Below are 23,157 nucleotides of genomic sequence, written 5' to 3'. Positions count from 1 at the left end.
AAGCCCACACTCTCTTAGTTGTATTGCTCTTGCTGGCTGGGACTAATGGGTGTTGAAATCTGTGATACCTGGAGCCACTTTTGACCCTGGTTCTACAGTTACTAGTGTGTATATACACTCGGGGTCATCCTCTTGCCTTTTTCGACCACCGTGGATCCCCCCTGCCTCCCATAAAGCATAAAAGATTCAAACAGATGGTCATTCCTGCAGCCCTCCAGTGTGTGGGGAGCAACCTGGGAGCTTCCTGTGGAAAACGGGCTTGTGAACCTGGGGCAGCTTCAACCCCAGAACAAAGCCGGTTCTTCCCCCGGGAAGAAGTAAAGCGATCCAGGTTGGATCGTGTTACCCAGATGGCTGTGTAAGTAATACCGTCTTGGGTGGGAGCCAGGGGGCGCTTTTCTGATCCTTGAATTGGAAGATAAAGCATGGGAGGGGGCTGGAGGGACCCAGACCGAATCTCAGGTGAGGTTAACCCTTTGCAGGGATTAAATCTTGCGCTGGTATGAAAAATGCAGGAAGGAGAATAGCTTGTAAATTGCTGGAGGGATGAAAAGTAGACCACAGGAATAGCAACATGAAGCAGTAGAACAAAACCAGTCAGATTTATGCATGCGAGTTTGATTTATTCATTAGATCAGTTTTTTTCAACCTCGGCAACTTCACACTCATCTGTATTCGATAGATGTATGAAATATATAGTATATTCAGTATGTATTGTATTCAATATTCATCTAATGTGTGGACTTCAACTCCCAGCATTCCCCAGCCAACAAGGAATTCTGGGAGTTGAAGTCCATGCATCTGAAAGTTGAGAAAAGCTACATTAGATTAATATTGAATATAATATATACTAAATGTCAATAGCATGTCAGCTGGGGAATTCTAGACTTGAAGTCCACACATTTGAAAGCTGACACGGTTGAGAAACACTCCATTAGATAAATGTCCCACCTTGCCTTCAACTGTTTAAGACAGCCTAGGTAATTAAAATGCAATCTGCTACCTTAAAAAAAAATAATGAACAAATTGCTATATTTTGCGATTCCTCATTTTTCAAAGGGTACCTCATTCTAAGGCAACTCCTTCCTGCTTGAGGGATGTGCCAGAAACAGCTACTGGATAGCGCGTCTCCAAGACATGGTCCAAAAAAAATCAAGCTTCATCGCATCGCTACAGCTACTCTATTTTGAGGTTTGATCCACCCGCTCCAGACGCTTCGGCCACTTAACCATCTTTCAAAAAGATTTAACTTCTATGTGCTGGAAATGAGGGAGAAACAAAGTTGCTTCTTTTTGTTGAATGAGGAAGAAGAAAGCAGCCCATCAAGCGATGCTCGGGGGTGCCACCTGAGCATGGAGCAAGGATAGCCCATAAGCCCCAGTAGGGGAAGGAAGGATCCCCCATGCGGAGAGTTGAAATCCTGCAGAGATCCCGCCATGAGCCAATGAATCAAACACAGCCTTGCCTTCCAGCCATCCCTGGCTGGTAATGGATATGGCTCTCGCCTGCAGCTGCAAAAAGCCTCTTGTTTTTTTGCAAGTTGCAACAGGTTATTTGTCTTGCGAATAGCTGCCTGCTGAGTCCGAAACATGATCTCTGCATGGGAAGAGCAGGAAACGGCATAGGCAGCCACCTTGCTCTTTGCCTGCGCTGTCACCACCTGGCGAGGCCAGGAACAAAGGGAGACAAAGCCCCTGTCAAAGGGATCCAGGCCACCCCATGAAAAATCCCACTTGTTTTGCTCAGCAAGAGGCAGAGGAGCCAGCCACCCACACCTGTTTGTTCTGGAAAGAGGAACTTTGCTCTTCTTGTCCTTCTGAGTTTTCCCTTTTTCAGGAGAGGCGTGAAGCCCTTGAAAAACGGATAAGATAACCTTGAAGACGAGTACATGTGATAAGGAGCTTGGAGCTTAGGGACGGTAGTTGAGCAGTGGCTGCAGAAGCATCTGTGTCCTGTTTAGCTCTTTGTCACTTAACAATAATCAACAATAGCCACGCCGGAGCCAGCATGAAATAAGGTGCAAACCAAAAAAGCTCTGGTTTGGGATAAACAGCCTGACCTCTGAGCAGATCTGCCAAGTCTTTCCTTTTCTGTGGGTCTCCTGCTCCCCCCTCTGTAGGGGGCATCTCACATTTCCATACCCCCCACAACCTCCTCCACTGAAAGGTTTACCATCCCAGGGTGACGTGGTAGAAGTCTCTCTCGCTCTTCTTGCGGAGTTGGCCAATGGCTGGCCACAGCTGCAGACTGTGTGGGCTGGGCCTGTAACCGATACCCCCCAAGACATCTACCCTGGGCAACTGTCTCTAGAGCCAGAAGACAAGGGAAAGGAGTCCTGGGAGCACCGAGACCTGGAGAGGAGAGAAGAGACATGGCCACCAAAGTGAGGAAGGTGGAAGGCACCAGTGTGGCCTTCCACTTCTCTTGGACTCTCTTGTCTTAGCGAGGCAAGCTGACTTGGTCTTCCAACCACAGAGGATTATCTTTGCATCAAGGGCAGCAGGGTCTTCTACAGGGTAGATGTTGGGTGGCCTTGGTGGGCCGCCGTAAATTGCCTTTGAAAGCCACAAAGTTTTGGAGCCTCCACTTGAGGTCTTCTGGGAAAGAGCACATTATTTCCCACTTAACCATGAATTTTGGCTTCACGCAAGAGCAAGTGGCTTGCGTGTGTGAAGTCTTACAACAAGGGGGCAACATTGAGCGCTTAGGACGTTTCCTCTGGTCCCTGCCAGCTTGTGACCACCTGCACAAGAACGAGAGCGTCCTGAAGGCCAAAGCAGTGGTGGCTTTCCATCGGGGCAATTTCCGAGAGCTCTACAAGATCTTAGAGGGCTATCAGTTTTCTCCCCACAATCACCCCAAACTTCAGCAACTCTGGCTCAAAGCTCACTACACTGAAGCAGAGAAGTTGCGTGGAAGGCCACTGGGAGCCGTGGGAAAATACCGGGTGCGTCGCAAATTCCCTTTGCCTCGGACTATCTGGGACGGGGAGGAAACCAGTTACTGTTTCAAGGTAGGTCTTCTTGGAATTGTTTTTTTTTTTTTTTTGTCTAGGGGTATTTCTCAACTCTTGTGGCCATCCCACTCCTAACAAAGAAAACTCTGTTTCCAACACCCAAACATTTCAATTCTTCAAGCACAAAAACCATCAATTGTTCTTTGAAAAGTTTATATTTGGGATAAACAACTTGATACTCCAGTAAGGTTATAACAAGTCTGCTCTTGCCTAAATCTATTATGTTCTTCTAATTATCCTTCTGTATTTCTATCACATTCAACTCTAGGGTCACTTTATTTCCACTGGAATAGCTTTTACCTAACTGCCATTAGGGTATTTTATTTTAATCTCTAAGCCCTTGCATTGCCTCTGTTTCCTCTTTTATGGATCTAACACTCCTACTTTCTTCTCCTGCCAAGAAATCTTTCATGCTGAACCCCATCTCTTTGTTTCTTTTCAACTTTTCCATCCTACTCTTTTTTCCTACTAGTCTCGCTATAACGCTGGCTTGATAAAAGAAACCTGCCCTTTGAAATGTCCTTTTAATCACTGGGACATAAAACTTTTTCAGGCTGAGCGCTGCCCTTGGTCTTTGGAAACTGAGGTTCTATTTCAGGAACTAGAAAGGGGATAAGACAAAAATGCTTCTTGGGTGAAGATTAAAATTTTACCTGATTTAATTCTGGTTAATTTAATTTGTTAAATAATTAAAGATCTGTACAAGAATAAGGATCTCTCTTTGGGTTTACCCTTTACTTTTTTGTTGTTATTGTTGTTATGAAAAAAGGAAAAATTATAGCCACTTTTAAAGGAGCCCTGGATGACAAACTTTCAGGGGTTGTGTAAGGTTCAGGAGTCTCACTTTACATCACTGCTCAAGTTTTTAACGTCTTGCCTACATCTTTAAAAGTCAACTGAAAATACACAATACAAGTTTTCCTGCCATTCTTTTCCTGTTACCCTTTCCTTTGTATTCATCTTCTTTACTGCAAAATTTAGATCAGGAAATAGTTGGGGAAGGGGTCTCTTGCCTGCTTCAGTCTTTCATGCCGTTTCCCACTTCCTCTAAATTCCTCCAGAAACATTCTGAAATAATCATCTGAAGGAGGCCCTAATCATGCATCTCCAAGAACATTCTGGAAAAGTTTCAAAACACATTTATTTTATGCAGCCTTTGGCAGCAGAGGGAGATAATATATGCCCTAGCTCCGTTATTACAGTCAAGCAAGCTTTTTCTTTGCCATTAAATTACAGAAACAGCCCAAACCTTCAGGCTTTGCAAAATTTCACCCTTGAATTAAAAATAAAAGAAGGGGATGGAATTGGGTGCTCATTTTTGAAAGACAACCAAGATCAAAGAATGATGACGTTGCCCCCTATGGGTTACATTGTAACATTTAACCTGACCTTGAAATATATACACTTAAAACAATACTGTTTGCTTTTGAAGTTGGTCTAACGGCAAAAGCGGACAAAGTTACTTGCAGCAGTTCAAAATACAAATTTAGAAAATTCCAAAATTTGAAATTATAGGAAAACTGCAATCAGGTTACTGTTTTTAGATTCCTGCAAAAAGAAGCTAAAGACCACTAAATACATTTATAGCAAATATAGACTTGATTGCCCCAGCTGGAAAATGTTTACAAATTAACAATAAAAATGCTCAAAAAACTGAAACTGCTGTCTCTGTCTGGGAAGGTTAGAGTTCAGTGCCACTATTTTAGGGGAAGAAAAGATTTAAGAGGATTTGATGGGGCCTTGAGGTATTTTATTTATTTGGAAAATTTATATTGCCCACAATATGACCACAACTTGGACAAGAATTTCAGCCGCGACACGATGTGGTCATTAAGCGAGTCACTATGTGACCAGACCCAATTTTACAACCATTTTTACTGCTGGGAAGTGAATCCGGTTTCCCCCATTGCCTTTGCTTGTGGGAATTTGTCGTAACACTAAACTGTTGTTAAACAAACTGCCATAAATCGAGGACTACCTGCAATGCTAAGTTCAATGACTTTCCACTCTCCTACAGGAAAAATCCCGGAGTGTGTTAAGGGAATGGTATATCCACAACCCCTACCCATCCCCTCGTGAGAAAAGAGAACTGGCAGAAGCTACTGGGCTGACCACAACTCAGGTCAGCAACTGGTTCAAGAACCGGCGCCAGAGAGACCGTGCAGCAGAGACCAAAGAGAGGTGAGGGGGCTTCTCTGCCAGCAGGAAATTCAAGCCAACTATTCTGAATTTATTTATTTAGCTACCCATCTTGCCACATGGTTAAGTCTGGGAGGCTTACAATATATATATATATATTGTTTAAATTAAATTTCTTAAAGCAGCAGCATACAGAAAATCCTTTGGGACCTGGGGCAGAAAAGTGGTCTTGGGGCTAGATATGCAGATGATGGCTAGGGTGAGCCAGGAAATGAGGACTGAGACATGAGCAGATGTAGAACTGAAGCGTTGGGGGAATCTCATCTGAGATTCCCCCAACGCTTGGAAAAGGAAAGGGAAAGATCTCCCTTCCTTTTCCATCTTCCATTCCACTACTTCTGCCACTAAGGCAGCGTTTCTCAACCCCAGCCATTTTAAGATGCGTGGATTTAACTATATGTTATGGCTAATAAATGAATTTTAAAAATATCTGTCCCTAAATTCAAGAAGGTGGCAATGATAGATCAACTGAAGCTTTGCCTGCTTTTTATGTAAAACACAGATAAAACAGGAGAAAGGAAGAATATTACGTATGTTTGCTGTCTTGAGTTAATTCTAAAGTAATAAAGACCGAATAAAAATCTAATAAATCACAGGTAAAAACAGGAGGGGGTTTAATCTCCCCATTAGGACCACCCTCTTGATTTTTCTGACAATATGCTGCAGGCACCCCTGAAATATCCCAGATCAGAGAAGGTTGAAATATTTATTAACACGCACAACTGATTAGATTACCTTTTAAGACCAACCGATTTAGTTGGCATTTTGGCAATAGAATTTCAGAATCACACGGACTTTGGCATTGTCTTTCTTTTTGACTGCAGGGAGAATGGCGAGGGCGGCGTTTTGAAGGAAGGGCATGGCCTGCCCCGAGACAGACACATGATCCCCAGCTCTGAGGACGAAAGCTCCCCCATTGACAGCCCCTCACTCCTCTACCCGGCCTTGCAGCTTTCAGTTCCCGAGGGATCCTCCATTCACAATGCCCAACGGGTGGATTACCTGCAGAACCAACCCCTCCACAATGGCCTCCTGGGGTCCCTCACTTCCACTCTCGTAAATTTGGGATCCTGAAAAAAATACATTAAGACACTGCCACATTCTCAGCAAGTTGCTTCTTTGTTCTAGCCCCTCTGCATGTAAATAGTCCCGTTTCCAACTGCAAGGATCATCACATTGTGTCTCTTTGTAAGAGGGAAACTGTGGTACAACCATATTGAATCATCATCACATTTGATATTGAGCAAAAACGAACCACGTTCCACGGGGGTGGAAAATGTCACGTGTTTTTCTAACTGTGAGAAAAGCTGAAGCCATCCGATCTGAAATTTCTTCTATCTGCACATTTCCTGACTGGCCAAAGCCACTCTCTGCACCCTAACGCAACGGCAGGAAAGTCACTTAGCTGCAAAAACAGCTATAGAACCAAGCAAAAGTAAAGAGCAGACAAGCAACTAACAGCACAGAATCACGAGTTTAAGGTCAGGATGGGTGTCTGCAGCAGGAACATCTGTTTAAAGTAGAAAGCACCCAATTAAGATTAATTAGGACTTAGGCCTGGACAGCTGAGCACATTCAAACACTTATCCCCTAGAGAGAACAGATGTGATTTGCATATCACAGTGCCAAGAACCTTAATGAATTGGATAGAGAACCGCATTTGAGGGGATTTCAAATGGAACCAAGAAATGAAGGAGATGGGAAAAGCCTGGTATTGATCTGCTGTGATTCTCTTTGCAGAGAGATCCCGCAAGAGTTCATAGGATTGGGATAATCCTGGAATATCCCTCTTGAAAGGTGTAGGATGGGTATTTAGGCCTTTGGGGACTGATTCCTTGAATGGAATCCAATGACGTGCAAGTAGTCCATCAAAGCCAAATCGTGTTTTTCTGTCTATTTTTTAAATAAATGTAAAATTGGAAAAAAAAAGTTTATCTAGGGCAAGGTGAGTTGTGTTCCGTTTTATGAATTTGTTTTGCCATAGTTGTTAAACGAATCACTGCACTTGTTAAGTGAATCTGATTTCCTCCATTGACTGTTTATCAGAAGCTGGCCTGGAAGGTGGCAAAGGGCAATCCCATGACCCCAGGATGCTGCAACCTTCTTCAAAACACGATGATGGCCAAGTGCCTGAATTGTGATCAGGTGACCATGGGGGTGTTGCCATGGTCATAAGTGTGAGGGATGCCCAAAAGTAACTTTTTTCAGTGTCATTATAACTTTGAACCGTTGCTAAACGGATGGTTGTTAAGTTGAGGACTGCTATCTGTTAAGGCATGATTAGGAGTTCAGCTGCCGACATGACATGAGAGTTATCTAAATATATATTGATTACTCTCTGATATCTTTCACTTGCATAATCGCTCAGATCAGAGAAGAGACACAGAGGCACCGAATCAGTTAATTTTACTGCCATATTTTATTTTAATTATAAATAGAGGTGGGGGGGAAACTACCAATAAATATATAAATAGGTAAAAACAATGGAAAAATCCATTGAAGCTTAAAACAGTATTTCAAACACAAATTGATCTGTGTATAGAGGACACAGTCCAAAAGAGGAAAGGGATGACTCAGCATTCCACCGAAACAAAATCCAAACCAACCAGAAATATAAGAGTCTGATTTAAGCTCCTCCTAAAGACAAAATTCTCCCTTCTCAATATGAAGCATTAATCCTCCTTAGCTCAGAACCAGTTTCGTCTCTTTAAAACTTCCTAACTCTCCTGGAACAAAAGCAAACCTGCAGAATTATTCCTTCCTTAGGATTTTGAGGAACTGGCCAACCTAACAGGGTCAGTGGGAACTCAATGCCATCCAGAGCAAGCTCTGAAATGGACTTGCCTCAGTTAAAAGTTTAAAACATCTAGAAACCATTTACTATATAATAAAGCCTGAAACTTGGTGTGGAACAAGCAAGCCTATACGGACCTCAAAAATTCATTTGTACTTGCCAAATATGGAACTAAACTGCTGGTAACTAAACTGATAGGGTGGATCTGAGAACAAAGCTGTGGGAGACGAAGATCAAATAAAAGCTTAGACAATAAATATAGATCTTAGATTTTTGTCTCCAGTCCATTAAAATTATTTTTAAAAGTAGATCCTTTCAAATGCATTTGTGCTTTTAGATCAAGGATACAAGTTAATATAAATATCTCAAACTTGGCATGTTCTCAAATAGACCAACATGGTCCAGTCATCTAGAGCTAGAAGTTCTCCTTATGCTGTTTCCTCCCTGCAGTCGATCCTGCTTTGTTCAAGGTCACTAGAAATCAGTTTTGGACATAGGTAGAATAGAATAGCATATATTTAGGACTGTAGTGACTGGAACATCTGGAAATCTGGGGAAAAAACCATCCCATCTATCAACGTCTTCGTTCTGCTCAGGAAACCAAAATGCATAATGACAGATGAAATACTGGCGGTGGGATATGATACAAGGCTAAGCAAGGAAAATAGATGGGGAAAGCTGATGTTTTGGGGAAAAACAGGGTAAATGGCCTCCTTCCTTGTTGCTTCTCTACACTCCCCCTACATTCCCCTTTCAACAAGACCAAGTAAAGCTTCTATTGCTTGATATTTTGCTGAAAATGAAGTAGACACACACGCTATTGCAGAACCATGGTAGGGAAGTTCCAACATCATCAGCAAAGAGAGGGTTCCAGAGCCCACTGAACAGATATACATTACCATCACAGTGGGGAAGAATCATGGAATACAGCCTAACAAAGAGACGTTGCCCACTGCCTGGGTGCCAGGAATGGATTTCTCAGCAAGCAGCAAGTGGAAAGGTTTGGGTGGTTCTGGTTCCTCATCGCCACTGGAGAAGTCGTCTCTCACAATTCGGTTGTTGAGGCGGCTGAATCGGCGAGCTTTCATGCTGTGAGAAAGAGCATAAAAAGGAAGTTTAGAGCCTAACAAAGGTTTCTGTTTGAATTATCTGTCTAGCTGGCTGGGGAATTGTGGGAGTTGAAGTTGAACACTCTTGTTCTACAACATGGCTGACTGATTCTCCAAAGGATTACCTGATCCCATTATCCACTGTTGCCCAAAGCAAACATACCAATATGGCTTCCGTTCCTGCTTTGTCATCATACGCCACAGCTGGGCCAGCTCCCTTGTAGCTGCAGTGGAAGCCATGCCTGGGCAAGTGCTATGTAGAGATTAAAACATTTGTTTGATCAAACTTATGAGAAGCAGGCAGCCAAGATATTGTCAATGTCCCTAAATCCCTCAAAGGTTTCAAGAAAACAATGTTTCTGTAATAAGCATTGCACAAGCCAGGAATTTGACTGCCAGGAATTCGATCCTGACCAGCTCAAGGTTTGACTTGGTCTTCCATCCTTCCGAGGTTGGTAAAATGAGGACCCAGATTGTTGGGGGCAATGTGGTGACTCTGTAAACTGCTTAGAGAGGGCTGTAAAGCACTGCGAAGCAGTATGTAAGTCTAAATGTTATTGCTAACCCAGGCCAAATGTTCTGCAAATACAGTTTCTTGGTCCTAACTGATCTTGGTAAGTGTATTGTGTGAATGTTTTGTATTTTTTGACATATTTATTATATGTTGTTGCTTTATTGCTAAAATAATTGGTCTTTTGAGGATTTGCTCCCTTATTTATTTGTCCATTTTTGTAAATGTTCCCTAAATGCTTTCTGATGGCAGTATAGTAATTACAAGGCTTCAAATCGCTATTGGCCTTGAATTTAAAAGTCTCTAGTTAAATCTCAGTATACCAAAGAGCTCACTGGGGCTGTAAATAAGTTAGCCCCAACTTCCTCTATAAGAACAGAAAGAAAGGAAAAATAATTGACATTACAGGCCTACTCTAGAAGTGATGATATACAGGTAGCCCTTGACTTACAACGGTTCATTTAGTGATTACAACAGCACTGAAAAAAGCAACTTATAACCACTTTTCAGACTTATGAACATTGCAGCATCCCTGTGATCACGTGATTTAGATGCATCCCCATGGTCACCTGATATACCTTTGGATGCTTGGCAACTGATACTCATATTTATGACGCTTGCATTGTCCCAGGTCACGTGATCCCCTTTTGCAACCTTCTGATAAACCAAGTCCCTGGGGAAACAGGATTCATTTAACCACATATGACTAACTTAACAACATCAAGGATGCAGTTAACAAACGTGGCAAGAAAGGCTGTAAAAGGGGGCAAAGCTTCACTTAACACACGTCTCACAGAGCCACAGAAATGTCGGGCTCCGCTGCAGTTGTAAGTCGAGGACTAGCTGTATTTTGAGAAAAACTAAACCGCTGCCGGCCTGCTAATCGTAGCAAATGCCTGGGTCCACTGGGGTTTCGTCTCCCAGCCCTCACCGGATGAAGTGCTTGCGGTTCAGGCGACAAAACATGATGAAGCCGTTCACGCACTTCTTCTTCAGCTGCAAGGGGGACGAGGCGTTGCTGCGTTTTTCGGCGCCTGCCGGTGGGCGCCTGGCTCTCCTGCCGGCCATCGTCTTCTTCTTCTGCTTCTGCTTCTTCTTGTTCTTCTTCCTCTGGGGGGCTCCTGGCGCGGCCTTGGCCCTGGGGCAGGGGGTCCAGGTGCAGTCGCTGTTCTCCTCGCTGGAGGAGCCGGGGCCTTCGGGTCTCACCAGGGGGGCTCCCTGAAAGAGGAAGGCACAGAAAGAGGCCGGGGAAATGGCAGCTGAGGTCCAGGAATTGCCCGGGGAATAAAACAGAGCTTGGTCTAGCAGGAAGATGATTTCGGCCATCTTAGGATATTTCATCCAGGGGCTGCAATGTTTGGAAAGCATAAGGATGGGCCAGGACATGCAGCTGATTGACTGGAGAGGGCGGGCTCATGTGAGGCGATCAATGCTGGGATTGGTGGCTGGATGTAAAGGGGGAGGGTCCCTTTTTTCCCGCCTTTTTTCTTCTGGGTTTGCTCTGTATTGCTCTTTAGATTTACCTCACGATGTGCCTGACATATATATATGCCTAAATATACGTGTGTGTGTGTGTGTGTGTGTACACACACACATATATATACAAATAAATAAATAAATATATATATATATATATATATATATATATTATACACACACACATATAAAGATACACAGACACACACACATATATATATTTGTATGTGTGTATATATGTATATATACATATAATTTGTATATATACATACATACATACATATATATACACACACACACGCATACACGCATATATATATACAAAACTACAAATTTGTGTCAGTATCTCTGACTTCATTTGGACACTTCCTGCGCAATTCCCTGACTAATCGCTTAATCCCTAATTAAATTAGGATATAATACAGGGAGTCCTCAACTTAACAACAGTTCGTTTACTGATCATTTGAAGTTACAACAGCACTTTAAAAAGTGACTTATGACCACTCTTCACACTTATGACCGTTGCAGCATCCCCATGGTCACCTGATTTACATTTGGATGCTTGACAACTGACTCCCATTTATGGCGGTTGAGGGTCATGGGGTCAACTTTGGCATCCTTCTGACAGACAAAGTCAATGGGGAAACCAGATTCACTTAACAACCATGTTACTAACTTAACAACTGCAGTGACTCACTTAACAACTGTGGCCAGAAAACTTGTACAATGGGGCAAAACCTGCTTAACAACATAAATTTTGGGCTCAATTGTGGTCGTTAGTTGAGGACTACCTGTAAGATGTACTTGAAATAGTTTAATTAATGGAGAAATATTATACTGTAAAAATATACAGGAGTAAAACATACACTGATCTAGTATCCGGGATTGTAATGATCTTGGATGTCAATTTCTATTGAGTATCACAGTATCAACATCTTCCTGTCACAAAACGTCCTTGAAGTATGAACAAGTACACACATGTACTAAAATGATCAACATAGCTTAAATTTTACACTAATATAAATGAGTGATACTCATTGTAGTCAGTCAATAAAGAAAACAGTGTAAGATTATTACAAAACATTATCCAAACCCCCATAGAACGGATAGGCCTATGGTCTGATCATCCAGCAGGGTTCTTTTTACAACTCATTTTTTAAATTCTTGTACAGTTGGGTATGTGTGTCATAACTGCCTATAAACATTAAAAAGCATGTAAAACCTTCCAACTTACAACACTTTTGGAACCACGTATTTGATTCAAATTAAGAATTTCATTACTCTGTGGTATTTTAACTTTCTCTTCTGTGTGTATTTATGTGAAGGTTTTATTAAAAGTCAGTAGGATTTGTGAAACTCTTGCTAAAATAAATGGAAGTTGAGTCTATCTGAATTCTACAAGTCTCCAGTAAGACAGAAAATGACATAAACATTATGTCCATCGGATCATAAAGAATCAAAAGTGATCAAAAGACTGAACAATGACAACTTCTATTGTTTCTAACCACTGGTGTTCAAACTCAGGGTGCTGCCTCTGATCCTTTAACCAATGTACAACTGATTTACAGCTGCAGTATTAATAGCTTCTCAATGAATTTCTTTAGTTTTGTTTTAAAGCCGTAGCAATATAGGTGACAATGACTACTTCTTGGACAGAAAAATATATAGTTAAATATAGGCCTTTATAAGGACATTAGAAGATTCCATGACCTGATTTCTCTGGCTCACAAATTACCAGTTCCGTTCCTCACAATCCATTCCCCACCTCTTGGATTTGTTCGCTCCACGAGGATAATATTTCATTCACTCTTGACATGGGGCTGGACTCGGTTTTACCTGCTTCACTGTAGGAAAGGTAACAGTGATCCAGCGTGAATGCTGACTGCAAGAGAGGAAGGAAGAAATCAGAGGGATGGCATTGTAAATTGAATTAATGAAGACAGGGAAAGGAAAGAACAGAAAATTATATTAGGCTTCAAATGTAAGATTTTACATGCATGTATATAACAGTCACCAACACAAAACCCTGTCTAAAATACCATTCAATCTTGTTTCCTTATCATTTAAACTGAAATCAGTTTAGCTGTGCATGATTTGCAGAGTTGTTAACAACTGGGACAGTGTCTTAATCTCAAAGAATTGCTTACTGAAACTTAGAAAGGCTATTCAAATAAAAATAAATAAGCATGCCATTGGGCACTGCAAGAGCCAAGGAGTTTGACCATTGAAGGAACTACATGTTGACTAAGATATTACACATTGTAGATTTTAAGAAAAGCACATGGCTCCCAGGACACTTTTAAAATTGTTACAGAAATGCCATAGTAACTGTTTAATTTTTCTTTCCTGTTCTAAAATAATTTACTCCCATGTCTTCTCATTTCTTTACCCTGTTGAATGTGTGTCTCTGGCACACAATTCGGATGCAAAGTATGGCCCTTACCCTAAAAGAAACCTGCATATTCCAGATATAATCCAATGCCATTGACTGCAACTGACCAAGCTCTCCAAGGTCTTCAGAGAATTATTAGCTACCCTACATTGTAGCTCAAGGATACAAGGACACTGATGGTCTTCTGAATGCAAAACTTCTGCTCCACCATTAAACCATTCTTAGCTTCTCAGTCTGCTTTTCAGGTAAGTGCATATACTGTATAAGTACATAAAAATATTTCGCTGGACAATTACACAGTATATGCAATTAGTCTCAAGCCATGTATGTTAATCAGTCCCCACTGAAAAATATCCCGTGTGAGGTAACAATAGGAAACTGTGTTGCAGAGTTATTCATTAACATTCCCCAGTCAACCTTTGATATTACAATCAATTACAAAGGGCAAGTGTGTGAGAACCACCTCAGATGGAGAGAAGTAAAAAGGACACACAACAGACCAGGCTGCCTTTTTCAAGGCAGTGGCTATATCTGGAACAACAATACAGAGACCCAGGACGGGGAGCATTAAGGTGTCAGACTAGAAGCCAGGAATCCTGAGTGGAAGCCCAGTCCCAGCTGCAGAAATTCACTGGAAGTTGAGTCATGGCCACTGGATTTTTCTTGTTGGCTCCAAATGTTTCACTGCTTATTCAAGTAGTTTCTGGAGTCTGAGCAAGTTGGTTAGGGGGACCCCAAATAGGTCCTCCAGGATGGCTTCATGTCTCACCTAATCTGAGTAGGCCTGTTAGATGAAAGAGTCCTGAATCTTTTCTTTCTCCTAGGTGGATACAGCTCTTATATCAATCCTCACGAAGATTTTATGCTGCTCTTGCATCATAATCTTAGGAAGATTAAGATCACTGCACAGGAACACCAGGGAAGCCTCACTTAACGACTGCCTGAATGACTGAGAGTCTTCATGGACAGATTCCTACAGAAGTTCACTACGTGACTTTGGGTCAGTCACACACTCTCAACTCAATCTACTTCACAGTGATTGTGGTGGGGAAAAACAGGAGGCAAGAACACTATGTAGATAGTCCTCGACTTACAATCACAATTGAGCCCAAAATTTCTATTGCTAAGTGAGTCATTGGTTAAGTGAGTTTTGCTTTAGTTTACGATCTTTCTTGCCACAGTTGTTAAGTGAATTACTGCAGTTGTTAAGGTAGGTAACACGGTTGTTAAGTGAATCTGGCTTCCCCATTGATTTTGCTGGTCAGAAGTCACAAAAGGGCTCACATGACCCAGGGACACCGAAACCGTCATAAATATGAGTCAGTTGTCTGAATTTTTATCACTTGACCACAGGGATCCTGAAATGGTCATAAGTGTGAAAAACGCTCATCAGTTACTCTTTTCAGTGCCTTTGTTACTTTGGTCATTGAATGAATTGTTGTAAGTTGAAGACTACCTATATTATACAATTGACCGTTCATAAGTCAGAAGTGTGGGGATTATGCATGGGATAAAGTAACAGTTGCTTCTTCAAACCACCACAGTTGTTAAGTGAATTGCGCGGTTGTTAAGCAAATGCAGCTTTCCCTACCAAACATCCAAAATTTGATCATATAACTATGTGGATGCTGCAATGGTCGTAAGTGTGAAAAAAGGTCCTAAGTCACTTTTTTCAGTGGTAGTGTAACTTTGAACAGTCACCAAATGCGTGTTTCTAAGTAGAGGATTACCTATTCACTGCCTTGACCTCTTCCGTGAAAGGGAAGATATAAATCTAGCAAATAGAGTAATAACACATATACCAAAAGGATGTATCACAGTAAAAGGGTTCTCAGGTATTTGAAGGGAACTGTGAATTTGAGTCTTCAAATACAGGTATTTGAAGAATATTAAGTTATTCAATTTTATGTCTATTCCAGTCATGAAGGGAGGCGTGCCAGAATATTCATGGCTGGGAAGACATGGTAACTAAGTCAGCCAATTGGGAGCTGAGACAGACTGGAGCCAGGGCGTGTCTTAGTCTGCAGCTTCTGAGCCTGTGCAGAGAAAAGAGAAACTGAAATCAGTGTCTGTCTGCTCTGCTGAAATGAAACGGTGAATCTGCTGTTGGTATTGCAAATTTACTTCATGTATTGTTAATATAAAGAAGTTAATGAATCCTGCTGCATCAGTTTATTTGTGTGTGCTTCTGGATTTGATTTTTGCAAGAAACTCTGACACCAGGAAGTACACATCATGTTGCATGATGGAACCTGTAGTTCCATGCCCCTGGAAAACACCAGGTGGGAAAAAGCTGGAATTCAGACTCTGCAAGCCGAAATAGATGAATAGAAGATGAATGTCATATATGAAACTGCGTAGCAAAGTCCTTACCTTTCTCAAAAGTGTTCCAGCAGGGGTATGCGAAAAATTGCTGGACTGAGGAGACAAATACACATCTTCAAATAATACTGCAAAGAAGCAAAAGATTCTTTGAAAAATGTTTTAAAGGCCATCTGCTTCCCTCATCACATTTCAAGAAAAGGTTCCAGAGAAGCAACTTTTGTCATTTGCTCTCCATTTCCCTCTTTTCATCTTGTCCATATGTCACATTTACTGGAGGGTAACACATCCCTCCTTAAAACAATCACACTGCAACATTGCAGATATCTGCTTCCAGTGATTCATAAAGACTTCAGGTGCCTAGTGTTTAGTTCCCACAGGAATTGCTGTCCGTAACAGGCCAATAATCTTGACAGTTTAAAAATATTCCACTTCCCCAGAAATCTTTCTAAATCCCCTTGTTCTGCTCATATTTAAAGAGGAGAAGAAATCAACTCGGGAGGAAATGGGCATATGGGTACAACCCCATCCTTTTTGGTCAGAAACAGGATAAGCTTTTGGAAAAAAAAAAAAATTGCCTATCAAACTGATCTCACCCAGGGTAAGGATTCCCTCCCTCCTTGCTGTCAATTTACCTGGAGAAAGCTCCTCCTGAACACCTTGGAGAACGTGTGGGGGGAGTAGCCGAGCAGGAGAGGAGAAAAGCGAAGGGCTCAACCCCAAATCAGTACAGCTGTGGCTTCGGGTTCCAATCCCAGGGGAACACAGCTGCATGCTTCCCACTGCAATATCAAATTTATAGGATATTATTTATTTCAACCTACAGGTAGTCCTCCATCTACAATCATTGGTTTAGCAACCATTCAAAGTTACAATGGCACTGCAAAAAGTGACTCTGGACCAGTCCTCTAAAACCACTACAGCATCCCCGCTGTCAAAGTTGGACACTTGGCAACTGGCATGTATTTACAATGGTTGCATAATACCAGGGTCACGTGACTGTCATCTGCGACTTTTCTAGTTAGCTTCTGACAAGCAAAGTCAACAGGGGGGAGGGGGGAGTCAGATTCGCTTAATGACTGCATGAATAGCAAAAAGTCATAGATCAGGGGAGACTCACTTAACAACCACTTTATTTAGCAATGGAAATTTTGTTCCCAATTGTGGTCGTAAGGCAAGGACTACCTGTACTCATTTTTAGAAGCAGTTGAAAGTAATAAGGAGCAACCCTATTAACAGCACCTGTACCTCTCAGTAGTATTTAGCAAGCCTCTTAACCAATAAAACATACTAAATTTCATAGAGTTTCCCTCTTACTAAACTGGTTGCCTTGATGTCTCTACAGCAATGCCTTTTTTTGAGCTTGCCTGCATATTTTTGGGCAACCACTTACTGTTGGAGAACTTCAAAGGGGACTGGATGGAGAGCCAAGGATTAGCTTTGGGTCCTTCTTCCTCCTCTTCTTCACAAGAGGAGTGGTAGTGCACGAGCTCTTGTCTGAAAATGATTGAGATGGTTATCAAGACAATGAAGAGAGACAAGAAAAGGAAGGACTATGGGGGACAAGATATCATTAATCTTTTAATGGCTGCTTTTAGTTCACAGAGGCTCCATCCTCAAAGCCTTCTCACTTAACTCACAATTTTTTTTCTCCCCAATCTTTAATTCCTATCAAACCATCTACCATATTACAAAGTAAACTTCCTCTCTTTTGAATGCAGGCAAGTAAAGAGGTCTAGCTTGTATTAATCACATCTGACAACACTTGTTATTAGATATGATTAACACAGCAAGACACAGCCAAATATAAGTGAGCAACTGAGGTCTCAAAGACCCGTGTTTCATCTGCTTTAGAATGGAGATGGCACGCTTCTTGACTTCAAAAAGTCCTTGTCTGTTTTAAAAAGACACAAACATTTTTTAAAAATGGTCTAATATAAACCCACAGCCATTTAGGAATTCAGTTTTACAAAATATGAAAATACAACACTCAATTCCTACCTCACCAATGTGTGTCCAGGGCCCCCACTATATTGATGCAGTTTATTGTAAGCCATTTGTGCTGTATACATAGAAAATGTATTCTCATCCTTATATTCCTGGTCACCATCAAAATTCCAGCCTGTCAATAACAGTTACAAGGATAGAAAGACAAAAAGTTAAACTCTTTAGAATCCAATTTATATTCCGTGGGCTATAAAAATAAGTTTTATTGTAAACAAAATCAGAATAGAATAACATTTTCTCCATGTTAAGAACATCTTTCTGAAAACTGATAAAAACTAGACCTGAATCAGGAAGGAAGGAAGGAAGGAAGGAAGGAAGGAAGGAAGGAAGGAAGGAAGGAAGGAAGGAAGGAAGGAAGGAAGGAAGGAAGACATGCTCATGTATGCAGTGCATGGATTAATATTTAATACTAGATGAAACAACAACTCTGGAAAATAAAAAAATATAACATATTCAGGGTGGAATGTTTTTAACATAGTGTTGCTAAACTACTGAATGCCACGAGTTTAATGAGAAAATCTATTTCAAGTAACCAAAAATATTTGCATCTTAATGTCAAGTTCTGTCTAAAAATACTTCAGCGGGTAAGGGAGCTTCCTTATTAAAATGACTTATTGGAAACTAGCAGAATTTTTTTTCCCTACCCAGTTCATAATTATTTGGAATTCACTGCCGTGCCACATAGACAATAGTGGCTTATACACACATATGGAAAAGATATACTCCTTGCCTGTTAGCAATTAGAGTGAAGCAACTTGTTTAGAGAGACATGGCAGTGTAAAGTACTGAGTGCCAGAGCCTGGGCTGAACATCAGGATTGAAAACATCCAATGGCTGCTGATTGGCTATTGTGGGAAACAGAATGCCGGACTAAGCAAATTGTTGGTCTCATAAAACAGAATTCCTTATGTTCAAACACCATCACAATCTAATAAATCTTTTTTTTCCCTTTGATGGAAACAAGCCCTCATTAACCTCTCCCATATTTCAAATTACATTGTCTGTCACAAAGGAACCATTTATTCTCCACTGAATTGTTTTTTTTTTTTTTTTTCAAAGGAACCGAAGAAATTGTACCTGCGGGATCAAACGGGACTCCAATTTTGGTGAGATCCAGAAGATTAGTGTTTGCAGGCTGGTTAGGCTCTAGTAATGGAACTTTAAAATTGGGAAAGGAAGTTGATTGCTTCTGGAAGGATGAAAGTATAGAAGACACATCTCCCACATCAGGCAGACTCTCTTCCTCTGGGTGTGAGACAGCATGGGCAGAGTCCTTTCCAGCCTCCAGAGCAAGGTACTTGCACACTTTCCTGTTCACACCAACACGCCGATCTACAAAACCAAAAGATACAAGCATGCTTGAAGAACTAAATCTCAGGTTTGACAGTACCTGCCTCATTACAGCAGGAACCTTAAGATGCTTCTCCCGTAAGAAAATTCTGCACTTGAGTTTATTCAGCTGCAATACCAACTTTCTTAGCTCAATCCGTTCCCGCATCTTTTATTTACCTTTTTAACCTTCCCAGGAGGACAAAACCCCATTTTTCTAGTTTCTTTCTTGGCTGAGCTATGCGACATCCTGTCCATCAAAAAGCAGCAAGCATATTGCGTGACATCCACTGCTTGCCTCTGCCTGGCATCATCCCAAGATCCAAGTAGAGCAGGGGTCTCCAACCTTAGCAACTTTAAGATATGGCTGGCTGAAGGATTCTGGGAGTTGAAGTCAACAAGTCTTAAAGTTGTCAAGGTAAGAGACCCCTGAAATAAAGGTCAAGGAAATGCCTAAAACTACTGAAGCCATGAATGGATGTGAGGCATGGGCTGTTACAGACAGTGCTGCAATGGCTGATCATGCAGAGGAAGGAAGAAAAAACTACAAACCGCAACACACTGAAGCATCAAGAGTGGAAACCCCAAGCTTGTGGAATACTTCCCAGACCTGATTTGCGGGTCCGTCTCCTCTTTCTGGGTTTCTTGTAGACGCCCAGGGGCTTGGGATTTTTTGCCCGTGGTGTGACTTCTCTGCGCTCTCTCTTTGGGGCAGGTATCACCACTTGCTGAGGTCCAACTGCTTTGACAAAAGAAAAAAATACGGACCATATACCTTTGCTCAGGTATATCCTCTGTACTGTCTGACCATGGGTGTTCTCTGCCTCTATTTTGGCATTTCCCTACCTTTTTGTTCCTCACCACGACCTTGGAGCAGTGACCTGGCTCTATTGATGCTTGTCTGCAGATGTTCAATGTAGCGAAGGACTCGGAGCAGGATCTCTTTCTGGTTGAATATTAAAAAGTCAAAATTAAAGAGCAGAAACATGACAAGAAACATCTGTCATTTGTATTTAGTTCGGTTTGGAATCAGCACACACATGATTTCTGTGTAGATCCAAAATTATAGAACATTCCTTGAACTTTTATGATAAATTCTATTATTATAATACCTTTGTCAACCTCTTACAACTGGTCCGTAGTGGTATGGGTAACATCTGAGCCAATTCTTTAAGTGTGTTGGTGTAGTTATTGCGTTTTCTTCTGTTAAAAAGAGAGAAGGAAGGTTAGATATTTCTTACAAATACATACATAGACTCCCTCTCTATATACTTGCTATTTTTATTCTCCAGAAGTAATAGATGATACTCTCATTGTCCAAATACAGAATTTAGAATCCTAAATAACCTACAACCATCATTTATATGTTATCAAATTGTCAAATATTAATATTTAATACATTAATATCACTGAAATAAATATTAGTACCGTCCATCTCATTCTGTTCAATGTGACAGTCTCAGATAAATGCATATATGTACTATATCACATATAAATTAGAGCTGTACCGGTATTAAAACAACCTTTGCTTAACCCGATAGTAGTGGTTATTATCATCGCCATATCATCATCATTTAAGATGTTGGATTTCAGGTTGTTCACTTTCTTTTCTTACCTGTCATCACAATTTTGTTTGAAATTGTTGCTGTTTGCTTGCATTTCCTCAGAGCAAACTCGCCCTATTTGGTCCCACATCTGTAATGAGAGAAGTGAAGAGAAAATGTCGAGTCCTGGATCATAAATCACAACAAAAGAAATGTGTTGGGGAGAGTGAAAAAGAGTGTGAGAGGAAACCTTTTAAGACAATGTTTTTCAACCCTGGCAACATTAAGATGTGCGGACTTCAACTCCCAGAATTCCCCAGCCAGCATACTTGCTAAGATTGAAAAACACAGCTATAGAAAGGGCAAACTGCATATACAATGGAGTAAAGGAATTAGGAGGCAAGAGTTCCTCAGGGAGAGAAGAGAACCCTAAAACACAGGAAATGTCCCCTGAGTGGTATACTCCATTTTGGAATTAAATAGAAAAGAATGCTCTATTTTCTTGCATGGGTTAAATGGAAAGGCCTACAGAACTCATACGCCTAATGCCTACTTGTAGCAAGGGCCTCAACTCAAGACTACAACATCAGCTGTCAAACTCATTCCAGACACCAAGCTGCACTCCAAAGAGGAGATCACAAGTGGTACAGATTTTTTCCAAAAACAGGATTTGGTCAAAGCACCAGAGAGAGCAACACTTAAGAAAGATTAAAATACGTATCGCAATTGTTCTGTTGGAAACAGATATTGCCATTTCTTATGGGAGGAATAAAAATTATTAAATGCCATCTTGGTAAGACAGGTAACTAGGAATCCTGAGCTGACTGGGAAGAACAGTGGAGAAGAAAACCAGCTATATAAATGTTTTAAATAAATAATGAAAATCAATCAATCAACGGTGGGGAAAACACAGGCATGGTAAAAGAAAAGAGAATTCAGGAATTCAAAATGGCAGTGAAGCTTCTTGAAAGAGATTCTCCAGAAACAACAGAAAAGTGAGGATTTACATGGCATTATGTATTACGAGAGAGCGTAAGAGGGCGCAGGGAATAGATCTGTTTGGGGAGGTACTCTATAATAATCAAATGGCAGTCATGAGCCCATCCAAAAATTAAATTTTGGTTAACTTTCTTGAACGCTACAAATGGAAGCCCAGAAAGGAAATAACATCCAATTGTGGCTCCCCATAAAAATCCTTTTTTGTGATAGAATGGACCCAGGTCCTTTCTGGGAGTCCTGAGGGATAAGGATTATTTGGGAAGGGAGTGGGTATAGAAGTAGAACTTTCTTTCCCAAAAGAGAAAAGAAAGGAAGATGTGAACAGTCCAGATTTTGAAAATGAGCCATTTTAATCAGATTTTGCTGGAAGACTTCCCCTCGGGGAGGCCAAAAGATGGCGAGGGTGGCAAATGGTTTGCCAGGATCAGATGCAGGAAAGGGGAAAAAAGGAAAGGAAGGAAAAAAAGAACGAAAAGGAGAAAGAATTGAAGGAAAGGAAATTAAAAAGAAAGGGAAGGGGAAGGAACAGGAGGGGGAGAAGGAAAAAGAGAATAATGATGATGATGATGATGATGATGATGATGAAGGATGCTCATGAGGTGGAATATAGTTAATTTCTCTCTATGGGGGCATCCCTGGTGTGTCTGAAGAACAGATCCAGCCAAGGGATCCAGCCAAGGGATCTCCTTTGCACCCCACTTCACGCCTGCCCTCATCTCTTTGGACCAACTCAAAACTGAACCCCAACCTGCCCTTGTGACATATAAACTACAATGAGCGGTGCCATGCACCCCCAGACCATCCTAGCTTATTCCAAAAAACCTAGTTTGGCCCTCCAGGGCTGCAAACCATCCAGGCAGGCTTAGCCTGAGTTACCAAAAAAAAAAAAAAAGAATCCAGAAGGGTTTTTGGCCAAAGAGAGGATAACAGTTTATGTATATGAGGGGGGGGAGAGGAAAGGAGAGGAATAGGGGAAGGGAACCCCCCTCCCCAATTCCTCAGATCTTAATAAACTAGCAATGGGGGGGGGAGGAGAGACCCTTCATGGAAGGGAAGGGAGGCGAGCAGCTGATCCCCTCAGGATACCTTCGCTGCCTTTATGGCGGACACGAGCACCGAGGGGGGCGGGAGGGAAGGGCGAGTGGGAAGCAGCAGTCACAGCGGCGCGCGCTCGTGTCAGACCGGGGCCCGCGCAATTCAGGGGCGCGCGCCCTCGCGCAGGAGTGGGCGGGGTAGAAGAGGAACCCGGGGGGGGACGGAGGGCGGAGCCTGCCCATGAAAGGCCAGAGCGGCGGGAGGGGCAATCCCCTCTCACAGGACAGGCAGAGGGAACCGATTGGTTCGGAGGCGAGGGGGGAGGGGAATGGGAATTTAAGGGAAAGAGAGGCTGGCCAATCGGCTGGCGTCGCTCTCGTTCCCGCCAAAAGGAGGGAGCGGAGGCCAGTATAAAAGGTGCGGG

General features: G+C 41.8%; 2 protein-coding genes across 5 annotated transcripts; one reads left to right on the top strand and one right to left on the bottom strand.

The window, feature by feature from the left end:
- Nucleotides 1–1,912: 1,912 nt before the first annotated feature.
- LOC117677748 (homeobox protein six1b-like) lies at nucleotides 1,913–9,825 on the top strand. The gene is made up of 3 exons (XM_087876512.1): nucleotides 1,913–3,013; nucleotides 5,034–5,197; nucleotides 6,040–9,825. Exons 1-3 carry the CDS (start codon nucleotides 2,630–2,632, stop codon nucleotides 6,287–6,289), a joined length of 798 nt encoding a protein of 265 aa, XP_087732638.1. The 5' UTR covers nucleotides 1,913–2,629; the 3' UTR covers nucleotides 6,290–9,825.
- On the bottom strand, nucleotides 7,620–22,913 carry MEIOSIN (meiosis initiator). Of its 4 annotated transcripts, none has more exons than XM_034438171.3 (14): nucleotides 22,785–22,913; nucleotides 20,771–20,850; nucleotides 20,268–20,358; nucleotides 20,002–20,101; nucleotides 19,766–19,894; nucleotides 18,904–19,158; nucleotides 17,821–17,941; nucleotides 17,213–17,316; nucleotides 16,455–16,601; nucleotides 15,871–15,947; nucleotides 12,871–12,987; nucleotides 10,561–10,847; nucleotides 9,282–9,371; nucleotides 7,620–9,098 (listed from the first exon to the last, which is right to left on the bottom strand). In XM_034438171.3, exons 2-14 carry the CDS (start codon nucleotides 20,848–20,850, stop codon nucleotides 8,927–8,929), a joined length of 1,770 nt encoding a protein of 589 aa, XP_034294062.2. In that variant the 5' UTR covers nucleotides 22,785–22,913; the 3' UTR covers nucleotides 7,620–8,926. The 4 variants fall into 4 exon arrangements, with proteins under 4 accessions (XP_034294062.2, XP_034294060.2, XP_087732636.1 ...); XM_034438169.2 differs by having other exon boundaries at nucleotides 19,766–19,897; nucleotides 22,785–22,903; XM_087876510.1 differs by lacking the exon at nucleotides 9,282–9,371 and having other exon boundaries at nucleotides 19,766–19,897; nucleotides 22,785–22,903.
- Between the last annotated feature and the right edge of the window lie 244 nt (nucleotides 22,914–23,157).

Source organism: Pantherophis guttatus, chromosome 10 (assembly GCF_059756535.1).
Source record: "Pantherophis guttatus breed Tessera chromosome 10, ASM5975653v1, whole genome shotgun sequence".
Classification (NCBI taxonomy): Eukaryota; Metazoa; Chordata; class Lepidosauria; order Squamata; family Colubridae; genus Pantherophis; species Pantherophis guttatus.
This window is presented reverse-complemented; position numbering and strand designations above follow the sequence as displayed.